The following is a 17,921-nucleotide window of genomic DNA, read 5'->3' as shown; positions in this document are numbered from 1 at the left end:
AGGAACATTTTCAGCAGAGCCTGTTGCTCTCCTCTCCCTTCCCTTGGCTGTCGCCTTTTACACCTTCCCCGCCCAGTTTCTGCTCACTTCTGGCGACCCTGAGCTTTTTTATGCCATGACATCAAACCACAATGCATTGCACTGTTTGGAGTTTACCTAAAGTCTCCATGGAGATAAAGGCCGGCTCGGCCCCTTATTCAAATTGAACCGGAAACCAACGTCATTTTGGGCCAATCTCCGCGCTCTGGAGTGACATAATGGAATTTTTAGGGCTAGAAAGCTAGCGAGGTCTGGCGCTGCGCATAGCAGTCGTGCCATCGGGAAAAGACAATATCATAACCTAACGCGCGCTATAGAGGCACATCAGAGCCCCCCAGGCACAACAGCTCAGCTGAAGCGGTCGACTGAAAGAGTGAGTGATAAGAGAGAGTAAAGGGAATAAGGAGACTGGATTACACCAAATAAGAATCAGCTGATTTCCTCATGTTTCGATGTGACTGGTTCAACAAACGTTAATGCATAACGCTCAACACTCCCTCTTATGAGGGTGTAGAATGGAAACGAGCCTCTACACAGGCACCCTGGTGAATACTCCGAAGGTCTCCAGCATCTATTCCCAGAGCACGATGATGAAGAAGGAGGCTAATCTGAACCTAGACAATCAGAACTCCGAACTCAAATCAAACCCGCTCCGGGACGCAGACGCACTTCTCAACTCCTCAGACTTAGGACTCCTGAAACTAACCTCTCCGGACCTAGAGCGCCTTATTATCCAGTCCAACGGTCTAGTCACCACCACTAACCCGAGTTCTCAGTTCCTTTACCCGAAGTCAGCGAGTGACGAGCAGGAATTCGCGGAAGGTTTCGTCAAGGCGCTGGAGGATCTTCACAAGCAGAACCAGCTGAGCGAAACGGGGTGCGTCTCAGTGGACAGACTGGATCTCCTCGGATCATCTAGCGCAGCCGGGTCCGCCAGTCTTCAGGCATCAGACCTTCCTGTATACACTACGCTGAACGGCTACGCGGCCAGTCCGCTGGGAGCTACCACCATCAACTATTCCACGGACACCATTCCCTTCCCGCCGCCGCCGTCTCATCTAGCCAGCGCGCAGCAACAGGCGGCCGCTGCGGCTGCTCTATCACGACTCCAGTCTGTCGGCGCGGTGAAGGACGAACCTCAGACGGTGCCAGACATGCAGAGTTTCGGGGAGAGCCCTCCTCTGTCTCCCATTGACATGGACAACCAAGAGCGCATCAAGGCGGAGAGAAAGAAGCTGCGCAACAGGATAGCTGCCTCCAAATGTCGCAAGAGAAAACTGGAGAGGATCTCTCGGCTGGAGGACAAGGTCAAGACCCTGAAAACGCAGAACACCGAGTTGGCCTCTACAGCCAGCGTCCTCAGGGAGCAAGTGGCACAGCTGAAGCAGAAGGTGATGAACCATGTTAGCAGCGGATGCCAGCTTTTACCAAATCAGGTCCAGGCTTATTAATTCCAATAATGGTGCTCTTAATTGATGTTTTACAGCTCCAAATATGGCCCGAGGATACAGGCCTGCATTATAAGGAACATTTGCCTTCTGTAACTGACAATCCCTGTCAAGAGACGCATAATGCGAGGCCAATGTAAATGCATCCCTCGGGCTATAACTCGGAAACATAAACAGAAACTTTTGCAGTACAGTGCAAGGAATCGAACAGGCCTCGATAAGAGCTGCAAGTCAACTGGAAAACGAAAGCTGGTATGGACTACAGCTTGCAGTGTTTTGCAGCAAACAGACTGACTTTTATGTCCTTTTTCTGGGAAAGCCATGTAGCAAACCGCTATCCACTGAACGGGTATAGCCTTTATCTGCGTGTAAGCTGGACAATCTCAACGTGGGCGCAACCAAAACACCGGGGTGGCACCAAGTGCTGTCATCCACCGTGTAATATAATGCCTTACTTGTTTACAAGCACTTAGAAATTACAAATATATATATTTTATTTACTGAAACGTTCTTATTTTGTCTACAGTCTTATTTCTTTTTTGAAAAATGAACACTGCATGTCTTGTCGCTTCTGTGTACAGTAACCATTGTATTTTTCATTATGGTGGCTTCTCCTGTAGTTCTTCAGTCGCCAGACTTCTATGAATGTATGTGTATATGCTGAGAAACTCCATGTATCATGTGTAATGAACCAAACTGCCATTTATTAAATTCACTACATTACTAAAGCGCGTTTATTTCATAAGAAGACCGGCTGCTGATTACAGTTTCAGTGCTTCATTTGATACTTTTACACATCTCTCTTCTCGCACACTTGACACTGGGTGTTGTATTAAGTGCAGCTGAGAAGCTGAATCAAACCATAGATGGTCAAACAACTCTAAGGGCAGAAATGGAGACATTACTGTAGTATGGTGCCCTCTGCTGGACACAAAACTTACTCTAAGCCGTTTCTGAGACATCACATGTACATTTCTTGTAAATCACTGACACTTTGGCAGAGGTTGTTGAATCCACACAAAACTCCAACTTTGAGAAGTTGTTTATTGATTCCTCATTTTAGCAAACCCGGCAATTACACACTTACAGCACAATTCACATAACTAATGCCTGATGGGCAGAAGGTTCCTATTTACATGGGTTATATGTAACAGGGTAAGGAAAGAAGAGGAGGAAGGTTGAACAGGAGGATGCGTGTTCCTAAGTTATTAGCAAGTTTACAGCTGTAGCAAGACAATAAATAAAGTAACAAAAATAAGTCAAATGTGAACCAACGTGGTAAGAATCACTTTTTAATTAAGTGCTCAGCATATTCAGTTTATTCCCAAAACACTTTCTATGTTTGGAGCTGCTGCACAGGGTAGAAAAGCTACCGGACAGGTCTGATAGCACAAGTCGAACAAGCAATCTTTTTGGCTTCAAACGAATCATCAAGACCTCTTAAAAAAAAAAAAAAAAAAAAAAAAAAAAAGACCGTCTTTATAGAAACTGTACATTCAAACGCCCAAGTACAGTGCTTAAAAACCTTCAGTGAGACTTCATGGTGTTGACAGTGGTCAAAAATAACAAAAAAAAAAAAGAAAAAAACTGTTCTATCCATGCTCAACCTAGTCTTAAAAGTTACATAACCAGTATCAAAAGATAAACAAACTTCCCACCAAAGTCATGTGGACATGAGAAGAGGTTTTACACTGGAATGTTTAACTTTCCTCTCGAGGAATCATCTCAAGCTTTGTACACTGTGCACTGTAAACACGCTGTCATTGAAAAAGCTGGGACAGTTTAGCGATTGGATACTACAGAACATCTCAAACAGTTGAGTGCAGAATGCAAAGTATAATCTAGCAAGAACTCTACAAATAAATTAAGTTATAAATAATACAAAATAAATAATTCATGTGATGAAGCTATTTTTTTTTTTTGCATGCCTCAGCACATCTGTGAATGCATGACTTACAGGTCTGTACTGAATACACAAACAAGTCCCTTTACTTAGCCTCAGAGAGAGAGAAAAATAAAGACTCACAATTTAACATTTAACATGCTTAAAAACATTCTGCCAAAAAAAAAGAAAAAAAAAGACAAATATCATCTACAAAGACATAACAGGATACCTGGGGGTTGGTGGAGATGGCAGGACTGTGCTGCACCAGTGCTCACATTGAATCACATGCCTTTCTAGTGAGTGCATGTTGCACATTGTACGCATTGAATGAAAGTTAATACAATGTGAAGCAGGCCGTGGGCTTAACATCTGAAACCTTTAGCTCCACTGGGTACCTCCAAGTACTTGAACTGCAGGACAGATGGGTTTTCAAATCAGACAAACAGCTCATACAAATAACCATCCAGCCCATCCATTAAAAACAACAACATGCACCTCCTACTCAAATATTCTCACTTGTATGTATATATACTACATATGCATTTCACAATGCACAGCTATTGTCTGTTAAAACATTTATACACTCTTCATTTAGTGAAATAGGTCCTGTACCCTTTACCCTGTACCCCCCCAAAAAACAAAAAACAAAAAAACAAACAAACTTTTGTCCAACTCTGCTAATAGACACTTCGAATTTCTGAGACAGGCTCCAAAGTAAATCTCTCCACACTCATAGAATGAAGAAATGCACCTCTATTATTGTTAACAATTATTTTCAAAATTAATGTATTTCATAACAGAACTAATATGCCATTTGTTTCCTGTTTCCTGGAGTTTAATAGGTGGCACAAAATGTGAAATATGGTCACAATCTCTTGATTATGTTATGGTGCAGAGTAAAGGCCAGAAAAGTGTTATTACAGAACAATATGAAGCTCAGGAGTGCAGCGCTATTTGTCTAAGTACAGGGGAGTAAATATGGTACACGCCTGTGCACACTGACTTACATTATGGCTCATTTTTAAGGTTATAAAACCACTGTTCCTATGGTGACATCTGCATCTTCATACGTCAGTCAGGCTGTATTGGCAACTTTTATGGTGTAATCCAGTTCTTGCTCAATAATCTGAAACCAAACCAATCAACACATCTTAAATACAGCAGCTCTGACCTGGTGGTTTTTTATAGGTTCCCTGATGTGACACATGCTTAAAGGATTAGCTGTACTGTGAATGTTACATTTCCTCCTATGGTGACTTTTTTTTTTTTGACCTATTAGATGTAAAATTTTATCAAAGGATGATATTCATACTCACCTTTTCTGTTAACTAGTTTTGTTATGAACTACATTTAGTATAAAAACCTAAACGTTAAACAGGAGCAGTGCATTTTTAGACTCCATCAGTACAGAGGACTGTGATATGAACAACATGATATTTTTGCACTAATTCCCTAAAAGAAAAAGAAAAAAAACTTTCAAACAACCCTGTTAGGACATCAAACTAAACCACATGAGAAGATGATTTCACATGCTCAAAACCACACCTGACCAATTCAAAAACATAAAAAACAAACCATCAACTAACACAGCAACAAAAATTTTCAGTAGGAATAAATGCAGAAGAGCTGCAAATGATCCATTTAGGTCTGAGGTGTTTGGGCTCAACAGAAGCCGAGGCTGGCCGAAAATAAGGCTCCTTTCACAACCTTTTAGAGATCAACCCAATCACAGACACGTTAATAAGGAACAATGTTGTCTTAGTCCTGACTGGCTTTTTACAGTTCTGTTATAGTGCGTGTGCAACTATCAAAGACTTTCTGAAAGTGTAGTCACGTTAAATGTTCTTTACCCCTCTGACCGAATGTGCATCATCTACTGACTTAACAAAAACTTCAAGATGTATTTGTGAAAACACCACAACTTTGGGGAGAGCCGGCTCATGTGGACAGTACTTGTGGTGTAGTGAGAGGGGTGGATAACTTACGAGCCAACAGGTTTATGTCTATGTACGGCAGTATCTGTGTGTGGTATGAAAACAAACCCAAAAAAAAAGAAAGAATGAAACTCAAAAAAAACTAACAAGATGTGTAGATCTCACAATAGCAGAACATGTGTGTGTGTGTAGCTGTGTTCAACAAGCACAATCCTGATGGGACCTCTGAGGCTGCTCATTGAGCTGTGGGCCTTGTTTAGCTCCGGTGATGGTCGGGTCGTTGTTATCCAGACTCTCTGCCATCCTCTCACAGATGATGTCCACGAGCCGCTCGAAGGTCTGCTTCACATTAATGTTGTCTTTAGCGCTCGCCTCAAAGAATTCAAAACCTGCCAAGAGGGTGACAGAGACAGACACGCGGTGGTTATACTTACTGTTTCAATGTGCAGCTTATCCTCTTAGTCCACTGATCTCATCATGGCAGGACATATACTGGCTACAGTCAGGCAGCCCCAAACTAGTGACATTTTCCTTTATGTCAGAAGACCAGAGAGATTTTAAATCCATTTCTTCAACCCTTAAGAAGCTCAGTCTATTTACATCACATTTCTCTCTCTTTCATTGGTGGTCTGACATTCAGCCTCATGTTGTAAGTATAAAAAAAATTTCTTGTCCAAAGCAGCAGCTACTTGGCTTCTTTTTGCCTTTCTGAGTTTTTAAAATCTTAAGTTCTGATGATCTGATCTCTGTTGCACAGCATATCTGTTACAGTACTGTGCATGAGTCTTGAGTCACCCCTCGTTTCTTTGCTTTGCTAGGAAAATGGGAAAGAAGTGCAGCAATTTATCAAAAAGGTGCAAACATTAATGAAATAGAGCATATAAGGCAAAAACACAGTTGGCACAATTCTAATGAGCATGAAAGTCAATATTTGGTGTGACCGCCTTTATTCTTCAGCACAGTCTGAACTCTCTGAAGCAGCTTTCGCATTTCTTTCAGTAGTCTTCAGGAATAGTTCTCCAGGCTTCTTGAAGGACATTCAAAGCTCTTCTCTGGATGTTTCTGCCTTTTGTTCTGTTCTCTATCAAGATGATCCCACACTGCTTCGATAATGTTGACTTCCAAGATCTGTGGAGGCCAATCCATGACTGATAGTATTGATACTAGTAGTACACAAGGGTTCTTGTATAATTTGACGTATCTCAGCCTTTTCTCCCTGCTTCCCTTCCTTAAGAACAGCTTCTTGACAGCCACCCTTTCACTGAGACCATTTCTGATGAGGCTCCAGTGAACAGCAGATAGATCAACTGAAGAGCCAGATGCATCTCTCAGGACCTGTGTCGGGTCTTTGCTGAATATGTTCCTGTTTCTTAAGAACATGACTTTCAGAGCCTGTTCATCTGCTGCAAATAGCATTTCATGTCTGCCACTACTTCCTTTGTCTTCCACTTGTCCAGTTTCTGCAGAATTCTTTAAGGACACACTGCAAATGATGCTGAGATATGACAAGTTCTCAGCTAGTACCACTTTGGGAATCACCTTGTTGGTGCAAAAATACTATTTTATCCCTGTCAGACTGTTATCTTTGGCATTTTTCAAAGATTCAAATAAAGAAATGGGAACAAATTATGTGCTTTTGTGACAGGCTGCTAGTGACAAAAAAGTGTCAAGATACAATTTAAAATTTATTTGCCAAATTGTCTTTTATCTGCATCCACACCAGTGGTTCATCCCTTGAGTTAGGGGCTTTTTTATGCTTCAGTGATTCTTAAGGTCATCAATCGTTTTGTATTTTTTCTGCCCTATACCTATCCCATTTAAAACATGTTTTATGATGACCCTGATGAAGGCCACAAACCCAAACAATAACATTGCTCTACAGTCAAGTGCTGCTGCAGCTCTAACCTCCTGAAAACATCAGTTTCACACACAAATAAAATTAAACAATGTAGCAAAGCTAAAGAGGACATCAAACAGATATGAAGCAATACGTTTGCTCCAAAAACAACAACATTCTTTTAAATGGGAGATACACACCCAGAGCGGTACTGCAACACACACAGTCCAGTTTTCATTCTGACCAAATGACTTACCCAGCTGTTCTGACAGCTGCCGGCCCCTCTCTGCAGCCACCACTCGCTCATCATCCATATCACACTTGTTCCCCACCAAGAGGACCTGAGCATTGTCCCATGAGTATGTCTTGATCTGAGTCGACCTGTTTGTAAAAACACGGTGGTTAAATGTTCTGATTTACTTATTAAAGCAGTATGCGCATATATATATATATATATATATATATATATATAGCATTCGGCCCCCTTGAACTTTTCAACCTTTTGCCACATTTCAGGCTTCAAACATAAAGATATAAAATTTTAATTTTTTGTGAACAATCCGTGAAGTGGAATGAAATTTATTGGATGTGTCAAACTTTTTTAACAAATAAAAAACTGAAAAGTGGGCCGTGCAATATTATTCGGCCCCTTTACTTTCAGTGCAGCAAACTCACTCCAGAAGTTCAGTGAGGATCTCTGAATGATCCAATGTTGTCCCAAATGACTGATGATGATAAACAGAAACCACCTGTGTGTAATCAAGTCTCTGTATAAATGCACCTGCTCTGTGATAGTCTCAGGGTTCTGTTCAAAGCGCAGAGAGCATCATGAAGAACAAGGAACACACCAGGCAGGTCCGAGATACTGTTGTGGAGAAGTTCAAAGCCGGATTTGAATACAAAAAGATTTCCCAAGCTTTAAACATCTCAAGGAGCAGCAAGCAATCATATTGAAATGGAAGGAGTATCAGACCACTGCAAATCTACCAAGACCCGGCCGTCCCTCTAAACTTTCATCTCAAACAAGGAGAAGACTGATCAGAGATGCAGCCAAGAGGCCCATGATCACTCTGGATGAACTGCAGAGATCTACAGCTGAGGTGGGAGAGTCTGTCCATAGGACAACAATCAGTCGTACACTGCACAAATCTGGCCTTTATGGAAGAGTGGCAAGAAGAAAGCCATTTCTCAAAGATATCCATAAAAAGTCTCGTTTAAAGTTTGCCACAAGCCACCTGGGAGACACACCAAACATGTGGAAGAAGGTGCTCTGGTCAGATGAAACCAAAATCAAACTGTTTGGCCACAATGCAAAATGATATGTTTGGCGTAAAAGCAACACAGCTCATCACCCTGAACACACCATCCCCACTGTCAAACATGGTGGTGGCAGCATCATGGTTTGGGCCTGCTTTTCGTCAACAGGGACAGGGAAGACGGTCAAAATTGATGGGAAGATGGATGGGGCCAAATACAGGACCATTCTGGAAGAAAACCTGTTGGAGTCTGCAAGAGACCTGAGACTGGGACGGAGATTTATCTTCCAACAAGACAATGATCCAAAACATAAAGACAAATCTACAATGGAATGGTTCACAAATAATCGTATCCAGGTGTTGGAATGGCCAAGTCAAAGTCCAGACCTGAATCCAATCGAGAATCTGTGGAAAGAGCTGAAGACTGCTGTTCACAAACGCTCTCCATCCAACCTCAATGAGCTCGAGCTGTTTAAGAATTTCAGTCTCTCGATGTGCAAAACTGATAGAGACATACCCCAAGTGACTTGCAGCTGTAATTGCAGCAAAAGGTGGCGCTACAAAGTATTAACGCAAGGGGGCTGAATAATATTGCATGCCCCACTTTTCAGTTTTTTGTTAAAAAAGTTTGACACATCCAATAAATTTCATCCCACTTCACGATTGTGTCCCACTTGTTGATTGTTCACAAAAAATAAAAATTTTATATCTTTATGTTTGAAGCCTGAAATGTGGCAAAACGTTGAAAAGTTCAAGGGGGCCGAATACTTTCGCAAGGCACTGTATGTGTATATATATATATATATATATATATATATTTTATGACACGTCCCGCACAGAACTGTGTGGATAAGGCACAATGACCATATTGACCATAATGGAAATATTAAACAAGCATGCAGACAGGTTTGTAACATCTTAAGTAAACCCAAAAATCTAAACATATGTTCTGTTGTGCTTCTTTCTGGTTCAGCGCTGACCTACATTTCTTATATTTGTGTTGCAAACATGCAATAGTTGTTTTTAACATTACTGGTGTTCCCTGCATTTAATTACTGATTCAAATAATCATCGAGTCTAATCTTGATGCTGATTATCTCAGAAATTCATCTGGAGGACACGCTGAGCTCGAACAAAAAGGAAAGCTGGGTGAAATTAAGAGAAAATAAGATTGCAGCTTAATGAGTCACCGTTTTCACACATACAGACAATCAGCCGTCCCTCACCAGTCTTGCACAGCATTGAAGGATTCCTCATTGGTGATGTCATACATGAGGATGAAGCCCATGGCTCCCCTGTAGTAGGCTGTGGTGATTGTCCTATAACGCTCCTGCCCAGCAGTGTCCTACAATCAGAGACATTTTTGAGAACATGCAGGATTATTGTCAGCAGAGGACAAAGAACACAGACCCAGCACCTGCAATGGATTTGCGGCTGTGCATGAACCACCAAACTCCCATGAGCATTACACATTCTTGTGGTGTTTTATGTAATGAGCACTTGGTCCCAGTGTCAGGCCTTATGGCTCGTGTTAAGTATGCTTAAAAGGTTTTATAATTACACAGCAAATAAAATGAATTTGGGGTCAGAGGAGGCCAGTTCTGGTAATCATTAGAGACACACGATAAGACAGACTGCACTGTCACTAATATGCTGGGCATGAAAAATGAGTATTTTAATAAGATGCAGTCAGCAGGTAAAAAGGAGATTTATGATAACTCTGAATGATGAAATCTAATTTGTCTGCCAGCTTGTTGAAATGTAGAGCTGAAACAATGAACTCGCCAACCGACAGAATGTTAGCTAGCAACTTTCGGATAATTGATTTATCATTTTGCACATTTCAAACAAAATATCAAATTTCATGTGAGGACGCACTTCTTCTCCCTGTTTCAGTTTCAGCTAAAGGTGTGTTATAGTACATGCACCATAATCATAATAGGGGCTGCTCAGTTAAGACAGACAGCATGAGTCTCTGCTCGGATGTCCACATGCCTGCTAATTTATTATGACCTGTTTGCGGAAAAACTACACCATGATGCACCAACTACCCAACTAATTGAACTCAGGTGGGCTTCAAAGTATAACAAGAATGACTACGGTTCATGGTGTCTCCATCTGTCCATGTCCATGAGTAGAATTCCCACCTTAGACAAAATGAGACATCTGAAGAGGCTACCTTTAACTTTAGGAAACTGGAATGGACATTTGCTAACACTTTATAGAGAACAGCAATTATGTGAAAATATAACAAGAAGTGCAAATGTGTGCAGCAGCCATATAGACTTAATCTATTACAAAATCATTAAAGTGCAGGCACTACTAACAAGTATAATTTAACTAATTAGACACAGATTCATACAGCACTTTTTTAATCTAACTTTGACAACTCTATCAAGCTGCCCTCTTATTATCAGGTGCAACTCAGGGTTCAGTATTTTGCAGAAGGAAACTTTGACACATGGACTGGAGGAGCCGGGGATCAATCCACTGACCTTCTGATTGGTAAATGACCCACTCTACCACCTGAGTCACAGCCACACCGAAATGTTGGAGACTAATAAATAATGTAGTCTTTGCCACCTGTTACTATTTTCCCACATATAATTCAATCTCAAAGATCTGTGTTGGTAACCTCTACAATATCTGTACCTACCCTCTCACTTATACTTTCATGCATTCACTTCCTCACCCAGATCTGCAGCTTTATCCTCTTGTCATTCCTGTAGATGGTCTTGACCTTAAAGTCAATGCCCACGGTGCTGACAAAGGCCGGTGTGAATGAGTCGTCTGCATAGCGGAAAAGGAAGGAAGTCTTTCCTACGCTGCTGTTGCCGATGATGAGGATTTTAAACATGTAATCAAAGTTCTGGTCCGAAGACTCCTTCTGTCCGTATGTGGCATTTGCAGACGCCATCTATGCAGGGATAAAAATCAGTCAGTTATAAAGAACAAAAGCTTGAGGAAACAGAACAATATTACTTTGTATGAAACAACAGAAACACGTTAAATATACACAGTACAACAACTGAAACACTACAAACTACAGTTGTGAAACTGTAAAAAAAAATATAAATTTATTGCAAATGTGTTGTATTTGGTTCCACCAAATTTGCAGGTCATATATTCATGACAATAACTCCTTATTTAATACACTATTCCTCTGCTACTGCCTTAAAAATGTCTTGGTTTGTGCACTCCCTAACATAACATTTTTCCATAGTGAACATGAAGAAAATGCACAGCCCTCACCACTGTTCTTTGTATTCTGGGTAAGGATAAAGTATAACTGATTAATTAAATGTAATCTATTATATAATTCTGTATCATTCGTGCACTTTCCAATTACTCTTTAGCTGGTATAATATTTCAAAGAATACTGACTAAACATTTTAACCACATTAAACAGCCAGGAAAAGCATCTGAGAAGAGAGATCAATCTATGGTATCACCCACAAACATCCTCTGAAGCTTCTTTTACCCAACACATTTGTCTGAACAGGGAAGTCTACAACTTGGAGCCACAGAGACCTTAAACACATGTACCACGCATATAACAACCGCCACAGAAAGCATCTGAACTGTGAAAATAATATTAACAACAATTACGGCATCATGTCTACGTTTCAGTAATGTCCTGAAGGACATGTGCCTCATTTCACAGCATGCTGGCATCTCTTTTAAGGCAGACAGAATGTATTAAGTGAGCCTGACAGAAGAACATAAGTTATAAAATTTGCTTATGTTTTCCATCCAACACTGAGTGGAATTACCGAGTGTGTTGCATAAAAACACATCAAGTGCTATTTTTGTGTTATTACTTTAGTCACGTTGTGTTTGTTTACAATTGCGGCAAGACCTGATTCAATGTGTAAACCTTGCAGGTGCATCTAAAAAGGATACAGTGAGATAAATGGACAAATAGAGGCAAAACATGTGACTGAATATGTCAGGGTTAAACAGCCTCATGCATACCCGTGATGGGGGCTAAATAATGGCAATATGGTGTGTTGCGTGAGATTAGGCTACACTCCATATAGTTCCCAAAAATTCCCACTGCCTTGGTTATATCAGGAAATTAAAAAAAAAAAAAAAAAGCTGATGCAGCTGTTTCGCCCAGAGGCTGCATCCCAACACCCGGCCAAAAACCGATCACACCCATGAATGTTCCTACTTCATGTCAACACTGGTCGGGTAAGGAATGTACACCTCCACTCCACAGAGATAAGAGGGCGGAAGTACTAGGGCTTAGCAGCCTAAGCGTCAGCTAAACTGAATACCCTTTCCCAACCAGGGACGGCTGAGAACCTACGTGGAGCGCTAGGCTGGCCAGCCAATTATGCATGCCCATATGGTTGGCCAGAATTTGCCTCGTAGGCCATTGTATACTGGAGGCAGCGTAAATTTGTAGTGCCCTCGCACAACACGTTCCTAATTTAAACGACCTGAAAAACATCACCAATTAATAGCGGATCGTAGCTCGACTGAGAAATGCCTGAAACTGACAGTTTGGTTCACTTTAGCTGGAGAAATACAGAGAAATACAAGATAATGGTTTTCCATACAGCTTAACCACCAAGAAAAGTAAAAACCCACATTAAAAAAAACTTCACGTATAGCGGATAAAGCAGAGGTGTTTAGGTTTTGTAAATACCCCGAATTAGGCTAACATCGCTACATTTAACGCTAACACAGCAGCTACTGTTACTAGTATTTAAATGTGGCAACAGGGGCTAGCTAAGCATCCCAGCTATGTCAAATGAAGGTTACTCCTCTTAATTTAAGGCTAAATGCTCTTTCAAAATCTCAGACCATATAACCGTATTATAACACACATGCTTCCTGTTGCTACTGTTACACTTGACACGGCCCAGAAATAACAAATTAACGCCGGGATTTACCATGAAATGCGTGTTTTCTCCTCGGCTTCACTGCAGCGGCTAGCCCTGCTTTGCACCTGCAGTAGCTCGTACGCCTCTTGATTGGCTGCCCCCGGCATAAGCAGTTGCTGAGTGTAAGGATGATTGGCAGGAGGATTTACCAATCAGGGAAGAGAAATGACGTCGTCATTGCCAGAGTGGCAATGAGTCCCAACTCATAAAACAAACGGTTCTAATTTTTTTAACATTTGGGAAAATTGGCACCAAAATGATAAAATAATATTAGCTTTATGAGATATTTTAAATGGCTGCGGTATATGATGTATACCATTACCTTTTGTAAGATGTTTTTTTTTTTTTTGTTTGCTATTCCTACATTTTTATGTCAAGGCAATACATAATACATATTTTACACAAATCTCCAAAACTCAGCCTGACATATTTTTCACTTGTTTGAAATACATCCATCTATTATCTTAATCTCTTACCTATTTAGACTGACAGGGAGCTGGAGCTTTCACAGGGTGAGAGGTGGATACACTCTGTGAAGATCATTAGTCGATCTTAGGGCTAATATAGAGAGAGAGACAACAGCACACTCCCACATCCACACCTATGACCTATTTAGAATCGCCAATAAACCTAACAGGCATGAGGAGACGGTGCTGACCACCGTACCACTGTGCTGTCCACTGTTTGGATTTTAGGATTTAAAAAAAAAAATTAGCATTGAACAGTGTTTGCTTGCACAGTGTCAGGCTGAAATGTGTGCTTCTTATAAAAGCTGTAATCAATGCTCATTTCCTTTAAGTAATTAATGCATTTTTTAAAATTAGTTTTCTCATAAAAGGAGCAAACAGGAAATCCCAGAGTGAAGAGCTTTTTCTTTATTGGCAAGGCATACAGTTCTAGTTGGACAGAGGGCTAATGCACCCAGAGTTAAACAGCAGAGTTGGATTGTCAAAGCTGCAGAGTTTCAGTTTATGACACATTTTCATAAAAATCTCTACGCACAGAAATACTGGTCTTGGTTGGCTGCTAAGACTGTTCGACTACATTATGTTCACTAAGAATCAAAGAGGTTTCAGATAAACGCACATACTGTGAGATCCTTTATGAACACGTGACAAGATCAGATCAGGGAAGACAGAGGAAGGCAGGTAAGAATGATCCAGAAAACCCAGACGGAAATCTGTCACTCAATTACTTTCACACCAAGAGAAACATGAAAATATTTGCTTATGTATAATGTTATATGCAGGGAAATAGAAGCGAGAAGGAAAAAAAAACAAAAAACGAATGAGTCATGAGTAACAGTTGAAATCTGCCCCGTTTGACTTTCTCACACATGAACCTAGGTGTAAGTAATAAACCTTAGACTAAAAATAACTCTACTTGTTTGTTTCATAGTTTCTGACAGATAATACAGAAGCAATAAATAAACTGTACATAAAGTACTGTGAGGAAAATGAACAAAATTAGTGACACACAGAGAGACACACTGAATCTTTGCATGTTGTGCTGGTTATAGTGTTGTTAAATAGTCCTTAGTGTTGAAGGCATCCTTGAGAATTGAGTGGTCGGCTACAGAAAAGATTGCACATGTCTTACTCCAGCATGTCAGTGACAAGAAATAAATACCAAGTTCAAAAATAAGGCTTCAAAAAAAGAAAAAAAGCTCATCCACACATTTAAAATATAATTTACACTGTTTTATGGTAATAAAACATTTTTTTCAACAGGATACGTTTTGTAAGTACTCTGTATATTCTTCATATTGTTTCAATCCTGCAGCCAATTTCATGCATTTCAACAAAACACTCATTTTGTACAGTCAATTAGTTAATTATAAAAAGGACAAAAAAGAAAAGGAACTTCTGTCCTTCTGACATCTGCCCTGTAGGAGCTTCAATGGTCCAGCTCACACAATTTAATTAAACCACCAGGCCGTCCATCAACAGAAAAAAAAGAAACAGTTTTCAACTGAAGTGGAAGTGCAGAAGTGTAAAAGAACCATACAAAGTGCTTTGGTTTTTTCTTCTTAGCAAATACTTAAAAAAAAAGAAATTCACCCACACAATGAACACGCCACTGTTTTAAGACAATATCAGTTTCAGTTACGGTTTGAAGAGGAGTTAGGAAAAAAAGAAAAAGGAACAGAGACGCTGAGGTCAGATTGGCACACAGGGTGCTACAATCAACCAACTTTATCAATCACTGATGGAAAGTAGCCAGTGGCAAAATGGAAATTACAGTACGGGTTGTGTCATGCTTGCTTGGCACTTGTTTTTGTCATTGACTACCGGCATGTCCCTGTGGAGAGCAAAATATTGATCAATGGGAGGAAAAAGAGGAGAAATTCAGGCACAGGGAACTGGCTCTTTGTAACCTCCTGGGTTTTTACAGTTACAACGATGCTAACATCTGTCATTACAACCCTCATGTTTCTAAGACACTGCCCTTATCAGTGCAGTAATCTATGCAAGTGGATATTACCAAAAACACTATTTCAGTAGGTAGATGCTGTGTAGTAAGAATATTAGAACTTTAATAGCTTAATGTACTTGGAGCTCTACTGTGACATTGAGTTTTTTTGTTTTTTGCAAAATGTCCGTACTAGTTACTATTTCTCAGTCAAAAGCCTCCAATGTGCTCGTGTTTTAGCTTGAGCCCTTAAAAACAGACAGAAAGGAGGGCTACCTATGAACAAATCTGCAAAGTGCTAAAACCTGAAGGCAAACTGATAAAATGGGCGCCAAACATTGAGACAGCAAAAAATGAAAAAGTCAGACAAAAATAATCAAAACAATACAGCAACAAAAACAGAAAAGTAACTGACATTTTGGGTAGTCCTACAGTTTAATATGTTTTCTCCATATAAACTAAAAACTTGCAAATCACTTACCACAGTCCCAGAACTTTAGTTCCACATATGGACACTGGGAGGCACCATAAGCACAGCCCAATCGTTCCTAAACTACCTAACGCTACACCGACCATGGCTCAGTTTTGTTGCTAACCATATCTCAGTTTAGGATTATAAAAATGGAAATAACACATCTGAAAAACGTAAAAATAATATGCGGTGCCAGCTCTGGCATTATAATCATAAAGCAACTGCCTGCTGAATACAATTAAATTGGCTGTGCAACACCAGCTGAAAGGAGTGCTACTGCATGTATACAAACACAGTGATAGAGTCACTTCAAATATCTGCTACATTTAAGGTGTCCTCCAAAAAAAAAAACCCCAAAACAAAATCCTAGTTCTACTTTTTTGCCATGAATTTGCCTACACTGCTTTCAAGTTTGCTGTTAGCTGGATCATCAGTTTACTGTGTGTGAATCTGAATAACAGACAACAGAATTAAAAAAACAAACTAAAAACAAAAAAGGCAGGCAAACCAGCATTGTCCCTGTAATTTGCAAGTTTGTCAAGAAGTCTTAAAAGACTCTGGTTTCACGGTCATTCATCACTTCCTCGCTCTCGTCACAAAAAATACTCCATTAGAGGAAGACATGTCCGTCTTTAGTTGTAGCAGACCTTAGGCTAGCTGGTAGAAAAGAATCTATTTTTCTAACTTCTCATCGTCTCTGTGGAACTTCATCCACAATTTGTCTGAACGAGAGATGCAGATTTCCTGTCCTTATTGGAACAGTGACTCGGTCTATCTGTCTCTCTCCAGTGCAAGTGACTGCTGTGTAAAACTGCAGACCTTCACAATGCTCCCCACGGCTTCCTGCACTCCTGTACTCCCCACCTTGAGTCTTTCTCTTAACCCCTCTTAACCCCGCAGAAAAAACAGAGGTGGTGGTGTTTGCTTGGAGTGGGAGAAGGGGAGTGACAGAGGGTGAGGCACTGAAATCAGGAATAATTAAACAAAGAAAGTCGAAAGAATGAAAAACTATTGACTGGTGCTATGTGCCAATTCTAAAGCGTGGAACCTCAGAGACACCTTCATCTGTTTCTCTTTCTTCTGCCATATCTTTCTCCGAGTCTAAAGAAAACGTCCTGCCTGAGTCACTTGTAAGCATTTTGGGAAGCCGTCGAGACGCAGAAGATACTGAATCAGATCTGTAGATTTCATGCCTCCCGCTGCTGCTGCAACCCTCCTCTTCCTCAGGTGGACTCTCTGCATCCGACTCTCCTTCTTCTTCTAAGGTCAGCTTAAACTGAAACTTGTCGGCAGAACCGGACCCGCTACTCCGACCGTGTGCGGAAGCTTCCCCGGCAAAGGCATCTTCCTCCTCCTCCTCCTGGCCCTCTGGGTTGGGTGACGGGCTGTGGGGGATCATGCTCTGATACCACTCTCTGTTATCCTCCAGTGTGTCCAGGATGTCCTGAGCATCAGGGTGCACCAGGTCAGCCCATGTTTCCCACAGAGGATGAACGATGTAGTCAATGAAACCCACCTGAAAGAGAAGGCAATATATAAGAATACTCAGCAGTAATGCCTTAACCCAATTCTTCAATCAAAGAAATCTGTGAGCAGTTTTATTTCTTTCTGATTCAACATTCATCAGCCACAGGTAGCATGAAGCTAGATACCATTAAACCTCAGCTGAGGGGGTTGCCATTAATGTTTAAATGATGTCACGCTTTCGTTAGCATGAATCTCTCATCTTTTAGTTTCACCATATAA

General features: G+C 40.7%; 3 protein-coding genes across 7 annotated transcripts in view; 1 reads left to right on the top strand and 2 right to left on the bottom strand.

The window, feature by feature from the left end:
• Positions 1–250: 250 nt before the first annotated feature.
• Positions 251–2,215, top strand: LOC115796238 (transcription factor jun-D-like). Its single transcript, XM_030752546.1, has one exon. It carries the CDS (start codon positions 555–557, stop codon positions 1,488–1,490), a length of 936 nt encoding a protein of 311 aa, XP_030608406.1. The 5' UTR covers positions 251–554; the 3' UTR covers positions 1,491–2,215.
• Positions 2,216–2,511: 296 nt separating this feature from the next.
• Positions 2,512–13,369, bottom strand: rab3aa (RAB3A, member RAS oncogene family, a). The gene is made up of 5 exons (XM_030752547.1): positions 13,301–13,369; positions 11,092–11,316; positions 9,626–9,744; positions 7,400–7,524; positions 2,512–5,695 (listed from the first exon to the last, which is right to left on the bottom strand). The coding sequence occupies exons 1-5, from the start codon at positions 13,301–13,303 to the stop codon at positions 5,505–5,507; spliced, it is 663 nt and encodes a 220-aa protein (XP_030608407.1). The 5' UTR covers positions 13,304–13,369; the 3' UTR covers positions 2,512–5,504.
• A 774-nt stretch (positions 13,370–14,143) lies between these two features.
• pde4ca (phosphodiesterase 4C, cAMP-specific a) overlaps positions 14,144–17,921 on the bottom strand; it is a 42,135-nt gene continuing 38,357 nt past the window's right edge. For all 5 annotated transcript variants that reach the window (XM_030752533.1, XM_030752530.1, XM_030752532.1 and 2 more), the window contains one exon: positions 14,144–17,691. In XM_030752533.1, the coding sequence (XP_030608393.1) occupies positions 17,197–17,691 (495 nt within the window). In that variant the 3' untranslated portion in view covers positions 14,144–17,196. The remainder of the gene's footprint in view (positions 17,692–17,921) is intronic.

Source organism: Archocentrus centrarchus, chromosome 17 (genome assembly GCF_007364275.1).
Source record: "Archocentrus centrarchus isolate MPI-CPG fArcCen1 chromosome 17, fArcCen1, whole genome shotgun sequence".
Classification (NCBI taxonomy): Eukaryota; Metazoa; Chordata; class Actinopteri; order Cichliformes; family Cichlidae; genus Archocentrus; species Archocentrus centrarchus.
The sequence above is the reverse complement of the archived record's forward strand: the minus strand, read 5'-3'. Positions and strand labels throughout refer to the sequence as shown.

Bases quoted from the DNA above. Each gene is read 5' to 3' on its own strand.
- LOC115796238 (XM_030752546.1), top strand. From the start codon at position 555: ATGGAAACGAGCCTCTACACAGGCACCCTGGTGAATACTCCGAAGGTC.
- rab3aa (XM_030752547.1), bottom strand. The intron at 9,745-11,091 runs GTGAGGAAGTGA...CTCTGATTGTAG, and splicing joins GGATAAAGCTGCAGATCTGG to GACACTGCTGGGCAGGAGCG. The intron at 5,696-7,399 runs GTAAGTCATTTG...CCCTCTTGGCAG, and splicing joins GCAGCTGTCAGAACAGCTGG to GTTTTGAATTCTTTGAGGCG.